Genomic DNA, 20,327 nt, shown 5'->3' with positions numbered 1-20,327 from the left:
GACAGGCAAGCAAACTGAAGGCAGAAAAATGGTATGATATTGGTGAGTACATTGTGCTATGGGAACACAGATGAATCAGTGGGGTCTGGGAGTGTGAAATCAGCCCCATCCTCACTCAGGTTTTTCTGCCCTAAGTATATGTTAAAGAGAGGAAGTTCAGTGTCAACATTTATGTCCTTTGATATCCTTGTTATCTTGATGTTTAAAAAATTACCTAAAGCAAAACAAGAAATGGCATTGAGTATATAATCGTTTATGTAAAGGACTTTTTCTTGTTTGTTGAGTGGAGGGAGAGTATTATTCTTTGGCTCTCAGATATTTTCTACAGTCAGTGTAGTGAGTATATCAGAATTATTTGAAAAGAACCAGTTACACTACCTGTAATATGAGGGATGTGGACTTAAAACTGGGCAGAGATCCTGAGAGATCTTCCTCACCCTTCTTTAGATTTCTGCTACTCTTCTCCCTTCACAGCAGTCCTAACCACTAATGACTGGTTGAGTATTTAAGTTCCCTCTTTTCTTCCTGGTAATCTAGATATTGTAGAAGAGAGGACTTCTGGTAACCCTTTATTCTAGTGGAATTCTCAGTGGGGATGCTTATGGATGAGAGAAGCCCCCTGGAGAACTGTTCTTTATCTGTGACTATTAGTTTGCCCCATGCCCCTAACTTCCTTCATCTTCTATCACAGCCTTGCTTACTCTTCTTTTCCAGTCAGTTCTCTAATAATGTCTGTTCAAGCCAGTAGCCTGAATGTTGGTCATTGGGCCTGAACATCACCGTGCATATTAGCACTTCATTATTGTTCCAAAGAGGTGAAGTGACTTGCCCAAAGCTCTTCATAGCATTTCATATTGAATGAAAGCATAACCCTACCCCTAAATGACCATCCAGTTTTGAAGATGATGCTATTCTAGATATTCTGATTCAGACCCAAGATGAACCTGACAATTTGAATCTATTTGATGAAGTTCTTAATGACCTAAATACCTCTACCAATGGCATTCATCATTGAATACTTGATACCTGGCACATAGTACTTTTTAAGTTATTTTTTGAACAAATGAAAGCAGCCTTAGGGAACTGTTAAGGAAAACAGAAAAGGAGTCTTTGATTATTTTGGAAGTTGGAACTGAGGAAGCATTTAATAATTATTTCAAACTGTACAATATAGTATGTCAAACCTTTCTGGAACCCTCTAGATACTGAAATGCAAAGACCTTGCATTGGAAATCTTTGAAAGAATTCATATCATTAACCAGTAGATGGCAGTCTTATGCTATAGTTAATACATGGATTTTCTTCAATAAATACGTACTAAGCGATCGGTTGGTTGAATTTGTGGTTGCAGGACTGCAGATACGGAGGGCCAACTGTAAAGTAATACTTGGATTTTCGACTGGGGAGCGGGTGGCGCCTCTAACCCCTGCTGTTGTTCAAGGGTCAACTGTACTTTGACATGTTCATCCATCATCATCCTTCCCTCCTGATCCCCACAAAACCTCCTCCCACTTCAGTTCTATCCCAGATAACTATCTTACCCATCTAGTCACCTCTCTTCAGGTGCCCAGGGTTGTCTTACTGCTAGTGTCTAATTAATCATAGGAAAATATCTTTTATACTTACTTATTCATAGTCATCTCCTAGGAACGGGACTGGCTACATAATTTGCAGGTCTTCCTGTTCAAAATTTATTGAGAATTTTGAGACACTAGCAGCAGAGCATTAAATTAAGCACACAGCCCTTCTGAGCCTAGACAGGTCACACACCCATGAAGCAAGCCAGGCTTCAGAATTTAGAAAATATCTCCTTCTCCCCACCCCACCCTCTGTCATTGCAACACCTCCCTGTGATACATACCCAAGGGGCTACTTAAAGGAGAAGTCACTGACTGTTATTCAGATACAGAATCTCAGCACTGGATCTTAGCACTAGAGATCATCTGGTCCAGTTAACTCATTTTAAAGATGATTGAACTAAATTCCAGAGAGGTGAAGTGACTTGCCCAAAGCTCTACCAGCCAAGGCTCCATCTACCACACAGGCCCTGTGAGAGATATTTTAAGAAAAGTTTTCCCATCTACCTAAGCCAGACTTTGCTCTGCTTTCTCTTTAAGAGTAGGGCATAGGTTTGTATTACTTAGTAACATTTATTGAGTACCAGCCTGTACTGAGCACTGTGCTAGATGTTTTATATATAATACCTCAGTTGACAACACTCTCAGAAAATCATTGCTATTTTCCCTATTTTTCAAGTGAGAAAAATTGAGGCTCAGAACTTGAATCTTAGTTAGTAACTGGAAAGATAAGTGTTTAGGTAAGTCTGTATTATTCTAAAACCCATTCCTTTTTTACCACATCATTCCTGAGTTTTAGGAAGACTGAGTCAGCCTGTATTTCCTGAACATCAGTCTTGTTTTTGATCATCTCTGGATGATCTTGGGGACTCTTACGAGGTAATCCATGTTCTTCAAATTTACCAGCCTTGCTCCTGCCTTAGGGCCTTTGCTCCAGGGTATTTCCTCCACCTGAAACATTCTTCCTCCAGATATTCCATGAAAACAGGAACACATGTCAGATAGGTAATAGGGGATCTGATCACATAGGATATTGCAGGCCATTGTAAGGACATTGGCTTTTTCTCTGAATGAAATGGGAGACATTTCGGTATTTTGTGTAAAGGAGTGACATGATCTGATTTAGATTTTTAAAGGATCATTCTGACGCTGTGTTGAAAAAGAGACTAAGTGGGTGGAGTAAGGAAGGTAGAAAGAAAGTAGGAGGCTTTTTAGGGATTATTACAGTAATCAAGGGAAGGATAAATGGTGACTGACCAAGGTGATAGCAGTGGAAATGAAATATGTTAAAATTTTTAACCTTTTGTTGTGGAAAATATCGAATACATACAAAAGTAGGGAGAAAAGTTTAATGAATTGCCGTGTTCCTACTAGGTACCCCATGAACCTATCATGTGTCAGCATGGGTCGGGCACTTTTCAACAGCTGCAACAGTTGTCAACTTGTGACCAATCTTGTTTCTTCTATACTCCTCCCCACTACCTCCCTGACCCTAGATTGGGGAGGAAGCAATTTGAAGGAGACCCCAGATACTATATTTCATGTGTAAATATTTCAGCTTTTACTACCCCAGCTGCTTCTAACTGCTCCTCTATCCTGCAGTTTACCCTGTGGCTCCTGCTTGTTCATAGCTTCGCATACTCCTGTCTTTTACTTACTGCCTGCCCTCTTTGTCCTCTTTAAACCTTTTCAAACATTTTTTTTAATTTTATTTTTTTATTTTTGACTGTGCTGCGCGGCTTGCGAGATCTTAGTTCCCTAACCAGGGATCAAACCCGCACCCTCAGCAGTGAAAGCGTGGAGTCCTAACCACTGGACGCCAGGGAATTCCGGAAACCTTTTTCCTTCTACCGATAACTGTGTATTTCTCACATTCAAACTCCCTAAAGGGAGGTTCTTCTAGGTTCAGTTCATTGTGTTGTTCCTTCTGCACAGAGAAGGAACATAAACTGGCCAAACTGTGTTAGATTGGCTGCTCTTGGGTCAGGCACCCTCTCTTGGTCAATCAAATTGGCATGATATCAAGGTCAGTTTCCCAAAGAGGGGTTATAGCAACGGTAGTCACTTAGCAAACAATAGGCTGCTCTCCAATACTAATAAATAGTGGAGATTTAATGCTAGAAAGGATATAAATTGTAAAAAAAAAAAAAAAAGTGAGCCTGCAGTGAGGCTAGAAATAGATAAGTGCCTAATCACTTAATTGCCATTATTTTACAGTCTGACCTGACTCATTTGGAGTGCTATTATTGGGTGCCACTAAGGAATTAAGGGACTTTTTTTCCTTAAGATATTTTTGTTTATAATAGGCTGAGTAATAGCATAGATCATAATGTACTGGACTAAAAGTCAAGACCTACATTTAATTCCTGTGTTCCTCATGGACTCTGTACAACATTAGACAAGCTAATAAACCTCTCTGTGCCTTAGTTTCTCCACTTTCAGGTGAGGTTAATACCTACCCTATTCCTATTTCACATACGTAGATAAGATCAGAGAGGTAGAAGCACTTTGAACCTTTGTTTTTTCTTTTCTTTTTATTTTTTTTATGGTACGCGGGCCTCTCACTGTTGTGGCCTCTCCCGTTGCGGAGCACAGGCTCCGGACGCACAGGCTCAGCGGCCATGGCTCACGGGCCCAGCCGCTCCGCGGCATGTGGGATCTTCCCGGACTGGGGCACGAACCCGTGTCCCCTGCATCGGCAGGCGGACTCTCAACCACTGCGCCACCAGGGAAGCCCTGAACCTTTATTTTTAAAAAGTGTGTGAAAAATCTGAATCATTACTATTTTCAATGTGAAGTTTTTAATGAAGTTATAACATGAACAGTGGTGCTCGCTTCGGCAGCACATATACTAAAATGAACAGTGGATTTAAGTTCTTGTTTTTGCAAAAGATTACATATTCTCTAATCTATTCATCTTCATCATGTATGCCAAACATTTTTCTTCCCACATTGTAATGTATCTGCCATGTTTATATACAACTTAGAATGATACCTGGAACTTGGTAAGAACTATATAAATATTAGCTGTTACCTTCTGCAGTGTGAAAAATAATTAGTCAAAACAAAAGTCCGTAGAGTTAAATGCTTAAAAAATTGACCACCCTCTGTGCCCTGTAATACACAACCACCTAAAATGCAATTGCTTGAAATACATAAAATAGTATATCATGTGAGCATATGAGTGAAAGAAAACTTTTGAGGCCCTAAAAATCTGTCTGTATGTGTATGCGTTTATGAGTAAAGGGGGGATGCCACTTGAAGGTGACACTTTTGGTATCTGATAGCCCACTTTTTCTCAAAGACAGGTTAGTGTACCTGCTGCATCAGAATCACTTGAGAGTTTTCTAAAATCCCTGGTTCTATTTTCAGAAATTCTGATCTAATAGGATAACAGTGGAGACTAAGCATGCAAACATTTCTTAAGTTTCTCAGATTATCCTGATGCTTACCCAGGTCTAGGAATCACTGACAATGTAGAAAAATATAATACAGTTCTTTACCCTAGTACATCATTTGTTTCCTACCAGATTATTCAAAGTGGTATGTATGGGGAAATATACAAATCCACACCGGGAGAAGGGGACTGGGAGGTTATCTATTAAAATCAGAATAGTGATTATCTCTGGATTATGGGTTTATGGAAATATTTATTTTTCATTTGCTTTTTTATCTCTAAATTTTCTGGTTGAATGTATATTATTTTTATAATAAATGCTACTAAGGAAAATATTTACCACCAGTACAAGATTTTAAAGACCTCCATGCAATGTATGTTTTTAGTTTACCAAATGTGGGAAAAAACCCCAAACCATCTATCAGTGCATATGCTGCGTAGCTTTTTTTTTTTTTTAAAGGAGAGACGACTTATAAAGCAATGTGGGAACAATATTTATTCATCTGTTTTTTAAAATGTGACAAATTCTTTTAGAACACCAATAAATGTACATCTTAGAGAATGTAAAACAAATTAAATCCTAATTAGCTTTTACGTGTTTTGCTTTAGCAAGACTGGAAATATAAGCCATTGGCTAATGTTCATAAAAGGACTAATCAGTCAGCAACCTTACACTTGGTGAGGAGAGGAAAATAAGTTCTGGTTCAGTATAGATTTTCCATCTCATATGTGTTCTGGGCTCTGTTCCAGGAACAATGCTCACTCCTTTTTGAAGATCCTCTTGGCTTCCACTCCTTCATATACATAAGTCTGAAACGTGTTAACAAACATAGAAGAATTTGCCATTAAGATTAAAGGCTAAATTAAGAAAAATATTAGTAGTATTATAGCTTTGAAATAAGTTTATAGTTTTTTTTTCTTGTACCTGATAACAACACTTTATACAGATACAGGATACATCCATTTAAAAACACGTTTTGGTTTTTAGTCACATTTTTAGTTAAAATAGGCTCAATGTATTGACATATATACGTTTTCTTCAATAAATAGGCATCAGAAAATATCTGTATTTTAAAAATCAGTAAGATTAATGAGAAAAGTAATAGTCTATTTATTGATGATATAACTCAACAACCCCCAAAATAAAATCATTGCTGTGTGATTATTTTCGCCTTTGGAAAATAACTATAATAACCACTCACCTGGACCATTTCACCACCTACAATTTCTCGGACAGTATTTAGTTCATTTCCATTGTCCACCCGTTTGAATTTTCCAACAAGTTTATTTCCCTCTAGGCTCCAAGTCCCCTATATAAAATTTAAAAAAAATAATAAAATAGCATTTTTTAGGGTCTTACATGTGTCAGGCCCTGTTTTGAGGCCTACAGGTCTACTTCTTCAAACTTCACTATGACCCTATGAAGTAAATATTATCTCCATTTCACAGATGAGAAAACTGAAATACAGTAATTTACCTAAAGTCACAAAGCCAGGGTTGAACCTAGGTTATTGGGCTCTAGAGTATGCGCTGGTAACCATCATGCTGTCCTCACTCAATTGTTTCCAAATGCCAGATTTTAAGGCAGATCATCAGGGCTTCTTTTTTCTAAACCTTTCACATTAAAAAGAGTGTTCTAAATTTAGTCATAGTTCATATTAGTTTCATGGAGAAGCTAACAAGCGTGTGCTTGTTTTAATTTATGTAATTGTTGTAGTAATTAAAACATAATCACAATGGATAAAATATTTGACAGTGTGATTGTCATTGGAAACATGTTTAATTTAACCAGAAAAATTCTAAGGGCAAAAAAGTTTTTCAAAACTCAGTTGAAAAATGTGACTCCATAAAATTTTATTTCAAATATTAAAAGTTGAATTCCCAATGACCTAGATTGTAGCATTAGGCCTTTCCATTTGGTCATTTAATTTATTCATTTATTGTATTATTTCAGTTACATTAACTAAATGTCTATTACGTTTACGTTAGATAACTCTAAAAGCTTTTATTGCTGTCAGATATGTAAAGTTGAAAACACTGAACTTTAGTTTTCTTTATGAAGAGGTGTATACTCAGTCATTCAAAGATATTTTTCTAATTCTTATTGTTTAATCCTTTACAGATGTGTATGAAAATCAAAATGTTATGTTTAAATACTCTGCTAACTAACTTGTTTGATATATAATATGGATAAACTCCATTGGCTGCTTCAGTAAATGAAGGAGACCTACATTAATTAAACCATTCAATGACAGAAAGCAGAGATTATTTTAGTATTGTGTAGAAAAATCAAGAATACATTGCTTATAAAAAATTTCTTACAGTGAGTTCAGTTCCATCTGCGAGGCTATAATTAAAAGTGACACCAAGCTCAAACACAACTTCAATGTTTCGAAAAGTGCTTGATTCTTTGACTGTGAATTTATTTCCTTCTTGTGTAATTATCAGTTTCAAATTGTCATGAGATGCAAGCTTCCTTTTCACCACATTAATACCTGCAAAGGGAAAGAGATTTAAGGAAATAAAGTTAAAAAATGCCATGGAAAATGCTTACTTTTCCAAGTTTTGTTTTAACTAGTTAATTAACCAATTAATATTTTGAGGGGGGAGGAAAACCTGATAGCATTGACTTTGCACAAGAGCATCCATATTGCTTCTGTAGAAAAAGTTCAGGCTCAATCATATCAAGCTATTTTTCCAAAACTTAAGAAAAATTAAATGAAGCAGGAATTATTGAATCTTAGAACTGAGTAAGTTTTTTAAAATTATCAATATTTTTGTTTCAGTGTTAAGTAAACCAAATTCCAGGAGTGTCAAGTGAAGGATTTTAAAAGTATATTTATATATTTATAAGGATATACAACTTTAATTCTACATGTATGGTACTCTTTTTTTTTTTATTAATGTCCTTTTGCTTTCCATAATGGCTTTAAAATTTTGAACTTCATAATTCTCTTTGTTTTTTGTGGCATTTCCGACTGTCTCAAAAATGAGAAAATTAGCAAACATTACAGTCAAATTTATTATGTCAGAGGAAAAGAGAATTAAGTCTCATTTATTCAGAGCTGTGACTTTTGATAGAACTCATTTTCATTGCTTTGTTTTATGGACTTTGCTTTTCCATTCCCTAGAATTTAATGTTTTAAAGTCTGGAAGTTATCATTACACACTGCCATATTTTACTTTCCAAACAAAAAAACTATCAATTTTCAATCAGCAGTTAACGTGAATGAAATGTATCTGGATGTTTTTTGTGTTTCAGAGAATAGCACCCAAGAATCTTTTCTTCCAGTGGTGAGACAGTGTATTCCTTCCAATGTAAGAAGTGGGAATATGGTTTTTGCTACTCTGAACCATCGACCATTCCTGAGCCGCACCGCCACAGCAGGTGTCATTCTCTAAGCCTTAAGGTTTAGAAGGAGTTAGAAAGATGTCTGTGAGAAACAAAAGTACAAGCCATTAAAGTATTAAGCCCTTACCCATTTTTTCCATGAACTTTTCATAGTTCTCGTTTCGGTCTATCTTCCAAGTACCATCGAACGCCATGGTCTCCAGCTGATTGAGCCTCTAGGCAATCAGAGATTCAGGGCTGTCCTTAGGAGAGAATTTATGCTATTTCTTATCTTAGAACCAACTTCATACTGTGATGTGGAAGTTTAAAGTTCAAGAAGTCACTTAACTACATTAATGCCAAACCATCATAGTTTCCCCAGTTTCTATAAATTCCTTAGCTCCTCTCCTGAAATTCAGCTGTATTAAAGCATGATAAGCATACCTACTGTGTCTTAAACTATGATTGTGGGCACATTTATTTCAAGGATTAGAATGCATATTGTCTGTAGATAGTTTTTCCACTTACAAGTTCAAAGTGCACACTGTGTTGAATGTAACATAATTTAGAGCATATATCAAATAACATCTGGGAAGTGAGACTATTAATGACGTATCCCTTTTTTACAATAGCAATTACCTTGTAAAGTAAGACTTCATGACCGAACACAGCTGAAAAGTTAAGGTTAATAGGATATTGATACTGAATATTTATTTATTTTTCTAATATGTCCTTTTGCATTGTGTTTTTGGATTGCCATGGCTTTGGGTAAATATCCTGGCACCTGGTACAGTGTGACACACAATAGGGACCCATTATATTTTTGTTTTGGTCTTGAATGGTGATAGGCCACTGAGAAAAATTTCAAGAGGTAGCAATGTGGCTGGATAACATGACAACTCCCATAAGAGAAAGAACATCTTTAAACATCTGCCACGTGCAGAAAAAACAAAAGCCAGATGTCAGCTATGCCATTAACTAAAACCATTCCTTTGTTTAACTCTCACTCCCTCTCATCCCCAAACCTGGTGCTGTCCTAAGCCAAAACTCAATGTGTGTGTTGGGTGGGTTGGGCGTATAGAGGGTAGCTAGAAAGGTGAAGAGAGAGGAAGGTCACCGTATCTGTCCCTGCCCCCACTGCAGGCTTCCAACCTGGAGCATGCTCTAGCTGGTGCGGGAAAAACCATTAACTTAGTGTGAAGTGTGCAGTTTTGATTATTAGTGAGCCCGAACATGCTCATTATTAAAAAGAGACTATTATTGTGCATGAATGTGACCAGAGAACCTCTTATTAACTAAAGCTCAGTAGAGAAACTACAGAGCATGCCCAAGATTTCATTCAGGGTCAGTGGAGGGACGTATCTAACAGATTTGAACAGGACATTGGGAAATAGAATAAAGTTTAAAAATTTTTAAAGAAATATTTATCTATCTGTTTATTTGGCTGCATTGGGTCTTTGTTGCAGCATGCAGGATCTTCTTTGTGGCATGTGAGATCTTTCATTGTGCTGTGCGGGCTTCTCTCTCTAACTGTGGCTTCTGGGCTCTAGAGCGTGCAGGCTCAGTAGTTGCAGTGTGCGGGTTCAGTAGTTGTGGCATATGGGCTCTCTAGTTGTGGTGCGTGGGCTCCAGAGGGTGCGGGCTCAGTAGTTGCAACACGTGGGCTCTAGAGTGCGCGGGTTTAGTTGCCCCGCGGCATGTGGGATCTTAGTTCCCCAATGAGGGATCGCACCCACGTCCCCCTGCATTGGAAGGCAGATTCTTAACCACTGGACCACCAGGGAAGTCCACGTTTTAAAAATTTTGATATCTATTGGGCACACTCTTTCAGTGGAGTTGCCCACTTTTTATTTTCTCAAGCACATTAAACAGTAAACTACCTTCAACCAAATCCATTATTCATTTAAAAAGGAAAATACATCCAAATATACACACAGACATACACACACACAGAGAGAAAGAGAGGGAGAAAGTGGGTGGGTCAGGGAAGAGAGATCATAATTTGAGAATAATGGGAAGTCCTTTACATATGAAAAAAATTGACTACCTTATCTTTGTACTTCTCTCTTTTGCCAAAGATAATGAAAACCTCATTATTTGGGAACCATCACCGTAGTGTACTTTCAACTTGGAGAAGAGAAGAAAAGTTTATGGTTACTCTAGAGCCAGGGTTTAAATAGTCTCTCAGGTAATCCACTACTTATGGTGATTTGTGAATTTAGCAGGCCATGGATAATGGATCCAATCTTTTTTTTTCTAGATTAGAAAAAATAGATGTATCTGGTCACTGGAATAGAACTGTAGTGCAGTAAAAAGAACATGTGTTTTAGAAACAAAAAGACTTGGTTTCAGTACTGCCTGCAAAACCCATTATACACTGTACAGGACCTCGATCATATCAGTCAATCTCTCTGAGCCTAAATAATTACTAATAATTAATAATTATTCTCATTTTATAGATGAGGAACTGAGGCTCAGAGTGAGTGATATGATCAAGGTATATGATCAATACAAAAATTATATAAAGCATGAGCCTGAGCAACTGATAGACATCAAGTACTCAATAAACCTTTGCTTCTCTTCTTGTTCCCTGAGAAAGAAAATCAATCTCAATAATAAATTTTCAGAAGTGTCCCAGGTCCCAAACCACTTTGATATTTGAGAAGGGAAATCTATGTCTTTCAATTGTTTATTAGAAAGTCACCTGAAATTTGTTTATTTAGGTATTTTTTGATTTGCACTAGTGATTAACTTGGGGCTAGGTATGACTTGGATTTGCCTGTTAAGGTTAGCATGATACTTCAGACCCCTCTGGGAATACAGCTTTTCTCTCTATGATCTCACAGCAATGGAAGTAAAAGTGCCTCACTCAGGAAGGTGGGGAGGAGGAAACTAGAATGGCTTCTTACCATTTTTCACCTAACAGTGCCCTTTTTCTCGTGGCCACCTTGAGCTTCCCAGGAGGAGCAGAATAGGATCAGATGAAAGCAAATAGCACTTGGTCTCATGCAAATCTGCTAACAGAATGGACATGTTAAACTTTCAGTCTTCCATTTATCAGTGGCAGTAACCTAATTTAAAGTCGGTAAGGAATCCCTGTTATCTCTGCAGTGTGGCATCATTGGAGTTTTTTTAAATGATTAGATCAAATGTTTAACATTACACTTTTCCTTCTGCAGCTTCTGAACTCTGTAACTCCCCAATTCTTATCACTTACCTGGACCCCATCTAGAAAAGGTTGTACAGAACCTATGGACCAGTTTCCCTTACAGACCTCTCGTACTGATGATACAGTTGGGCTAATCAGCTGAGGACAGACCCAGTCCTTTATTTTCTTCTTTGATAATACTTGAAGATTTAAGGTCCTGCAGCTTGGGAAAGTGGGTGGATTAGGCGTGTGTTTGGGGGGGTTGCAGATGCTGTGGAGGTAGAGTTGTACTCTCTGTTTGGACTCTGTGGTCTGCATCAGCCACTGAGTGGTATGGAAGAAGTGGAAATCAGCAGAAACTCCTGCTCATCCCTATCCCATTCCTCCAAGAGAAAGTACAAACCACATTCCTTAACGTGGCTTCTGAAGCCCCTACTTATATCTCCAGTCTCCTGCCATTCCTTACTGTGTACTCTAAAATCTAAATATATCAAACTTCTTGTAGTCCTCAGTCTGTTAAATGTGCTTGCTTTCTGTTGCTTCAGGTCACAGCTTGGTCACTGAGTGCTCTAAGAAGGCTGCCCTGAACCACCAAGAATGGGTCAGGTAAGTCTACTTCTCCCAAGTACAATGACCTTCTAAAGGTCTCAGCATAGCTCATAAGAGGTAAAAGCAGCTGATTCATAATAACCAGGAAAACAGTATCATCATGAAGTCCAGAGATATCACGAGGAGGGGCAATATGATGTTTCAAGCTCATTTCAAAGGAAAAGCTTTCTGGAGATCACAGAAATCCTTTTACCCCATTGTAAAGCAGAAGGGAAAGTTGGTTTTTTTTTTTTTTGGCGGTACATGGGCCTCTCACTGTTGTGGCCTCTCCCGTTGCGGAGCACAGGCTCTGAACGTGCAGGCTCAGCGGCCATGGCTCACGGGCCCAGCCGCTCCGCTGCATGTGGGATCTTCCCAGACCGGGGCACGAACCCGTGTCCCCTGCATCGGCAGGCGGACTCTCAACCACTGCACCACCAGGGAAGCCCAGAAGGGAAAGTTTTTATAGAGCATTTATATATATATATATAATTTATGGGATATAGCATTTTCAGGCATTTACTAACCACTTCAGAATTTCTGAATCCTCCTATTCAGTCCCAAGTTATTTAACTTTTACATGTCAGAAAAAAATAGTGGTCTCTATTAGGGCCATGTAAGAGAAGGATTTGAGGGACAGATGGAAAGAGCAACAGGAAATTCTTAAGGTTACTGTCCAATCCCTAGCAGTGAATGGGGAATGAGGGAGAATTGTAAAGTTTGCCTAAAGAGTTTACTTCATTCTGTTTTAACCATAAGCCTCTAAATTTTAGAAATATTAAGACCTTTTAAATTATGTTTTAGGATTTCGTACCTGAGATAGATGGCTGGTTGATTTTCTTCCGAAAAGACTATAGAGTTACAGCAGTGTACAGGGAGGTATCTACCAAATAATGGTGAGTGCAACTTGCTGATTCTCATTAATAACAAGACAGCCATCAGTGGGGTTGAATGATGTTGCATGAAGGATTTATGACTTCATCTTCTGTCTTATCTTTTTTAATCTGGGTCTGTTCCCCCAAATAATGAGTATCCCTCAAGCAATTTGAATGGGAGGTTTCTCAACTCCTATACTCCCCATACCACAGAGGAAGATAGGTGTGCATTATCTCAGCTCCCCCCTCCCACATCCATTATGTTTCTGCCTTTTTTTTTTTTTTAAAGAAAATCTTTTCCTTTGAGACCATTTCCATTTGGCTGTCACCTTCCAGCCAACTTCATCATCATTATCTACCATCTATCCCATCTATCGTTGTTATCTACCATCTATCACGGAAAATCATGGCACCAGGCTCACCATCATCCTCTTTGTCTTGCCATCATCCTGGGTGAGCTCAAAGTCCATGTGGATAAGCTACTTGTCACTCTGGCTTCACGGTACCTTAACCTCCTCATCTCTAATAATCTTTACCTCTACACTTTATCCAGTTACGTCCAGGGCTATAACCTGTGGTTTGTCACTACTAGAGTTGTTCCTTCTGTGAAATTTAACATGCCGCTCTCCGGCCACAACTTTTCATCCTCTCAGCTCCTTCATTCTCTCCCACAGTATCAGCTCTTAGCTGGGAGAGAACTTCAGTCAGTTGTCGCCTCTGTTTTCCCCCAAGTTGGAATCCTCTCCTGGTTTGTTTACATTCTCTATCCAGTCAATACCTGTTGCAAATAAAATAACTCCTGTGCTCTTCCAGGTGCTATTACACATGCACGGTTTCCAGCTTCAACTGAATCCTCTGCCCTGCCTGGCAAGACTTTTGTGTACCTCAGTCAACTCTCTCCTCATTTGTGACAGTGACTGGATCTTTAATCGTTCTCCTATAGTCTTCTTCCCTTGCCTTCAGCAGATGACCTGGGTATTACTCCACAGGGGAAATAAAACAGCAAGCAATAATTCTCCCAATTTATGTGCTTTCCTTTTCAGTGTTATCTGTTACTACTTTACTTATATAAATTCTTTCATGCACTTATTCATTTGACATATATTAGAATTCCCACTATAACCTAGGCACTTGTTGCCCCTTTAGAAGTGTCACTTTTTCCTATTCTGGTTACAGGATGTGAATCAATGTGAATTGACTAGCTAACAGGTTGTTTGATAATGAACAGTACACCAGTGCTCTTTTTTTCTTAGATTTTTTATTGATGTATAGTTGATTTACAATATTGTGTTAGTTTCAGGTGTACAGCATAGTGATTCAGTTTTTTTTCAGATTATTTTCCATTATAGGTTATTACAAGATTTTGAATGTAATTCTTGGTGCTATACAGTAAATCCTTGTTGTTTATTTTATGTATAGTAGTTTGTATCTGTTAATCCCATACTCCGAATTTGTCCCTCCCACCCTCCCTCTCCCCTTTGGTAACCATAAATTTGTTTTCTATGTCTGAGTCTGTTTCTGTTTTGTAGACTCATTTGTATTATTTTTTAGATTCCATGTATGTCATATCATGTAGTATTTGATACATGTCTGACTTACTTCACAAAGTATAATACATGTCTGACTTACTTCACTAAGTATAATCTTCTGTGTGAGGTGATACCTCATTGCAGTTTTGATTTGCATTTCTCTAATAATTAGCAGTGTTGAGCATCTTTTCATGAGCCTGTTGGCAATCTGTATGTCTTCTTTAGAAAAGTATCTATTTAGGTCTTCTCCCCATTTTTTGATTGGGTTGTTTGTTTTCTCAATATTGAGTTGTATGAGCTGTTTGTATATGTTAGATATTAACCCCTTTTTGGTCACATCATTTACAGATATTATCCCATTCTCTAGATTGTCTTTTCATTTGTTTATGGTTTCCTTTGCTATGCAAGAGCTTTTAAATTTGATAATGTCCCATTTGTTTATTTTTGCTTTTATTTATTTTCCTTGGGAGACTGATCTAAGAAAATATTGCTACAATATATATCAGAGAATGTTTTGCCTATGTTTCTCCTAGGAGTTTTATGGTGTCATGTTTTACATTTATGTCTTTAAACCATTTTGAGTTTATTTTTGTATATGGTGTGAGGCAGTGTTCTACTTCATTGATTTACATGAGGCTGTCCAGCTTTTCCAACACGAATTGTTGAAGAGACTGTCTTTTCTCCATTTTATATTCTTGCTTCGTTTGTTGTAGAGGTGTGTGGGTTTATTTCTGGGTTTTCTGTTCTGTTCCATGCTGTTTTGATTACTGTAGCTTTGAGTATAGTCTGAAGTCTGGAAAGGTTATACCTCCAGCTTTGTTCTTTTTCTTCAGACTTGCTTTGGCAATTCTGGGTCTTTTGTAGTTCCATATAAATTTTGGGATTATTTGTTCTAGTTTTATGAAAAATGTCATGGATATTTTGATAAGGATTGCATTAAATCTGTAGATTGCTTTGGGTAGTATGGCCATTTTAACAATATTAATTCTTCCAATCCAAGAGCATAGGATATCTTTCCATTTCTTTGAATCATCTTCACTTTCCTTTATCAATGTTTTATAGTTCTCAGCATCTAGGTCCTTCACCTCCTTGGTCAAGTTTCCTTAGGTAGTTTTAGTTTTTCCTGTTTTTTTCCTTCTATTCCTAGATATTTTTTTGGCACAATTTTAAATGGGATTTTTTTTAAATTTTCTCTTTCTGATATATCATTATTAGTATAAAGAAATGCAACAGATATCTGTATATTAATCTTGTATCCTGCTACCTTGCTGAATTCATTTATTAGTTCTGATTGTTTTTTATGTGGAGACTTTAGGGTTCTCTGTACAGAATATCATGTCATCTGCAAATAGAGACAGTTTAACCTCTTCTCTTCCAATTTTGCTACCTTTTATTTATTTTTTATCTTTCTATTTATTTATTTATTTTTCTTATCTGATTGCTGTGGCTAGAACTTCTAATACTATGTTGAATAGAAGTGGTGAGAGTGGGCCTCCTTGCTTTATTCCTGAATTTAGTGGAAAGGCTTTCAGCTTTTTACTGTTAAGTATTATGTTGGCTGTGGATTTGTCATAAATGGTTTTTATTATATTGAGATATGTTCCCTCTATACCCACTTTGGTGAGAGTTTTTATCATGAATGGGTGTTGAATTCTGTCAAATGCGTTTTCTGATCTGTTGAGATGATCGTGTGTCTTTTGTCTTTCCTTTTGTTAATGTGGTGTATCACACTGATTAATTTGTGTATGTTGAACCATCGTTGCAGCCCTGGAATGAATCCAACTTGATCATGATATATGATCCTTTTTGTGTATTGTTGGATTTGGTTTGCTAATATTTCGTTGAGGATTCTCACATTTATATTCATTAAAGATACTGGCCTATGATTTTCTTTTTTGGTAGTGTCTTTCTCTGGTTTTGGTATCAGGGTGATGGTGGCCTCATAGAATGAATTTGGGAGTGTTCCCTCCTCTTCAATTTTTTGGAATAGTTTGAGAAGGATAGGTATAAGTTCTTCTTTGTATGCTTGGTAGAATTCCCCAGTGAAGCTATCCAGTCCTGGACTTTTGTTTGCAGGGAGTTTTTATTTTATTATTTTATTTTATTTATTTATTTTGCGGTACACGGGCCTCTCACTGTTGTGGCCTCTCCCGTTGCAGAGCACAGGCTCCGGACACGCAGGCTCAGCGGCCATGGCTCACGGGCCCAGCCGCTCCGCAGCATGTGGGATCTTCACAGACCAGGGCACGAACCCGTGTCCCCTGCATCGGCAGGCGGACCCTCAACCACTGCACCACCAGGGAAGCCTTGCAGGGAGTTTTTTAAATTCCAGATTCTATTTCACGTCTAGTGATCAGTCTGTTCAGATTATCTGTTTCTTCTTGACTCAGTTTTGGCAGGCTGTATGTTTCTAGAAACTTGTCCAAATTAGACCAGGTTGTCTAATTTGTTGGCATATAGCTCTTCATACTATTCGCTTACAATTTTTTGTGTGTCTATGGTATCAGCTGTTATTTCTCCTTATTTGGTTTATTTGAGTCCTCTCTCTTCTTGGTAAGCCTGGCTAGAGGTTTGTTGATTTTGTTCATCTTTTCAAAAAAATAGCTCTTGGTTTTATTGGTTTTTTCTATTTTTTAATCTCTATTTTATTTATTTCCTCTCTGATCTTTATTCTTTACTTCTTTCTGCTGACTTTAGGTTTTGTTTGTTCTTCTTTTTCTAATTCTTTTGGGTGGTAGGTTAGGTTGTTTATTTGAGTTTTTTCTTATTTCTTGAGGAAGGCCTGTATCTCTATGAACTTCCCGCTTAGAACTGCTTTTGTTTCATCCTGTAAATTTTGTAAGGTTGTGTTTTCATTTGTCTCAAGGTATTTTCTGATTCCTTTGATTTCATCATTGACTCATAGGTTTTTTTAGTAGCATGTTGTTTAGTCTCCATGTGTTCATTCTTTTCCTGTTTTTCTTTCTGTGGTTGATTTCTAGTTTTATGCCATTGTGGTCAGAAAAGATGCTTAAAATAATTTCTGTCCCCTTACATTTGTTGAGGCTTGTTTTGTGACCTAGTATGTGCTGTATCCTAGAGAATGTTCCATATGTGCTTGAAAAGAATGTATATTCTGTTTTTGCTTTTGGTTTTATTTTTTTGGATGTAGTGTCCTGTAGGTATGAATTAAGTCCAACTAGTCTGTTGTATCATTTAGGACCTCTGTTGCATAATTGATTTTCTGTCTGGATGATCTGTCCATGGATGTCAGTGAGGTGTTAAAGTCTCCTACTATTATTGTATTATTGTCCATTTCTCCCTTTATGTCTGTTAGTATTGTTTTATATATTCAGGTGCTCCTATATTGGGAGCACATATGTTAACAAGTATCCTCTTCTTGTATGGATCCCTTTATCATTACATAATGCCCTTTTTGTCTTTCTTTATGGTCTTTGTTTTAAAATCTTTTTTGTCTTGTATGAGTATTGCTACCCTCACTTCCTTGTTGTTTACGTTTGCATGAAATATCTTTTTCCATCCTCTCACTTTCAGTCTATGTGTGTGTCTTTTGCCCTGAAGTGAGTCTTTTGTAGGCAGTATATTCTAGGTTCTTGTTTTTGTTTATCTAATCTGCCACTCTGTGTCTTTTGATCAGAGCATTTAGTTCATTGACATTTGAAGTAATTATTGATAGGAATGTACTTATTGCCATTTTAATCCTTGTTTTCTGGTTGTTTTTGTAGTTTTTCTTTATTTCTTACTTCTTTTTGTTTTTCCTTTTGTGGTTTGATGACTTTCTTTTGTAGTATGCTTAAGTTCCTTTCTTTTTTGGTTTTTGTGAATCTATTTTATGTTTTTGATTTGTGGTTACCATGTTGACCCGTATGTTGACCCGTAACTAAATCTACGTTCTTTAAATTAACAGTCATGTAAGTTCAAACAAGTCCTAAAAGATCTACATTTTTATTCTCCCTTCCCCCACATTTTGTGACTTTGAAGTCCTATTTTACATCTTCATGCTTATCCTTTTACTATTAATTGCAGTTATAATCGTTTTTACAATTTTTTGATTTTTTTTTTTTTTGTATGCACTGGTTTGTTTAAGTGGTCTTCATTCCTTTTATGTATTTCCTTCATTCCTACTGTGATTTTCCCTCTTCCATAGATTTTTGCTTCTCTTCTATTTAGAGAAAACCCTTCAATATTTCTTTTAGGATAGGTTTAGTATTGCTGAATTCTTTTAGTTTTTGCTAAAAAACTGAGAAATTCTTTATCTCTCCTTCTATTCTAAATGATAATCTTGCTGAGTAAAGTATTCTAGATTGCAGGTTTTTCCCTTTCAAGACTTTGAATATATCACTCCTTTTTGGCCTGCAACGTTTCTGCAGAGAAATCAACTGGTAGCTTTATGGGAATTCCCTTGTAACAGATTCTTTGTTTTGCTCTTGCTGCCATTAGAATCCTCTCTTTACCTTTAACTTTTGTTATTTTAATTATGATATGTCTTGGTCTGGGTCTGTTTGGGTTCATCTATTTTGGGATCCTCTGCTTCCTGTACCTGTATATCTGTTTTCTTCTTTAGATTTGGGAAGTTTTCAGCCTTACTTTCTTCAAATACATTTTCAATCCTCTTCTCTTTCTCTTCTCCTTCTGGAACCCCTATTATGTGTAGATTGACACATTTTATATTATCCTGTAGATCTCATATGTTGCTTTCATTTCTTTTCGTTTGTCTTTCTGTCTGCTGTTCTGGATCACTTATTCATTCTTCTGTGTCATTTAGTCTGCTATTCAGTGCGTCTAGATTGGTTTTCATCTCTGCAATTAAACTGTCTATTTTTGATTGGTTCACGTTTATAGTTTCTAGTTCCTTGTTACAGTGATCTGTGTTTCTGTCAATAATCCTTTTAAATTCAGTTAGCAGTTTTATTACCTCCTTTTTGATCTTGTTGTCTAGTACACTGGTAAGCTCTGTTTCATTTGTTCTTCAGGGGATTTCTTTGGTTTTTTTTAGTTGGAGTAGTTCCTCTCCATTTTCATTTTACTTAAGCTTCTCTGTCTCTATGAATTTAGGAAAAACAGTTATCTACTGTGGCCTTGAAGGAGTGTTTTTATGTGGGAGAGTCCCTGTGTACACTGTGTGTGTCTAATGTTTTTGGTGTGAGGGCTGGTTTTGGTATGGATGCCAGCCATGCCTTTCCTCAGGGTGTGCTGGCTGTTACCTCTTGATAGGGGGAGTGGTTGGTGTCGTAGTGTCTAGAGCCTGTGTTGGATGTGAAGCGGGGCTTCCTCTCTGATCTGTAGCTGTTGTCACCCTGTCAGGGCCAGTGTCTGCTCCCCAGATGTTGAAGTAGAAGCCTTGAAGTTTGGGATTGATCAGGCTCTGTTGCCCTTGAGTGTGTGCCTTGCCTCAAAGGAGGTGATTGCTGAAGCAGTGAGGCCTGTGTGATCACTGAGAACCTATGCGCCATGTGTGTAGGCATCTGCAGTTCTGCTCAGAAGCAGCCCAGGGTCACATCTCTTTCTCTCTTGTGTTTGTCCCAGACCTAGTTAGTGCAAAGTGTTGTGTGGAGTAGGGTAGGGCTGGGGGTTGGGGTGTTGTGGCTGCAGGAATTGAGGTAGCTGTGCTGCTGTCTGAGATCTGGGCTGCCTCTGTGGCAGTTTTCTCCCAGGACCTGTCTACCCCAGATCTAGTGCTAAGCTGTGGTGTGGAGTAGGCGGTGCCAGGGAGCTCTCCGTGGGAGAGGAGCTGCTCTGTACTCCTGAGTGTGCTGACAGTGGCTTCTGCCACCCCACTCAGACAATACCTCAGGCCCTCTGGGCTGTCTCTGTGTAGCTAGACGAGTTCTCTCCCAGGGCTCTCTGCCTGAGATTCAGCAGTTAGCTGCTAAGTGCTCTGT

At 37.8% G+C, this 20,327-nt stretch overlaps 1 protein-coding gene and 1 long non-coding RNA gene across 2 annotated transcripts in view; one reads left to right on the top strand and one right to left on the bottom strand.

Annotated features, from left to right (window-relative positions):
* LOC307185623 overlaps nt 1-20,327 on the top strand; it is a 72,947-nt gene that overhangs the window by 19,237 nt on the left and 33,383 nt on the right. The window contains exons 3-4 of the long non-coding RNA XR_013828124.1: nt 11,999-12,059; nt 12,846-12,937. This is a non-coding gene — a long non-coding RNA (uncharacterized lncRNA). The remainder of the gene's footprint in view (nt 1-11,998; nt 12,060-12,845; nt 12,938-20,327) is intronic.
* FABP2 (fatty acid binding protein 2) lies at nt 5,734-8,592 on the bottom strand (the record flags this gene model as incomplete). Its single annotated transcript, XM_079920644.1, has 4 exons — nt 8,454-8,592; nt 7,297-7,469; nt 6,177-6,284; nt 5,734-5,784 (listed from the first exon to the last, which is right to left on the bottom strand). The coding sequence occupies exons 1-4, from the start codon at nt 8,518-8,520 to the stop codon at nt 5,734-5,736; spliced, it is 399 nt and encodes a 132-aa protein (XP_079776770.1). The 5' UTR covers nt 8,521-8,592.

The sequence above is a fragment of the Stenella coeruleoalba genome, assembly GCF_951394435.1.
Source record: "Stenella coeruleoalba genome assembly, chromosome: 4".
NCBI classification, from domain to species: Eukaryota; Metazoa; Chordata; class Mammalia; order Artiodactyla; family Delphinidae; genus Stenella; species Stenella coeruleoalba.
Note: the sequence above shows the minus strand (reverse complement) of the source record. Positions and strands in the feature narration are given on the sequence as shown.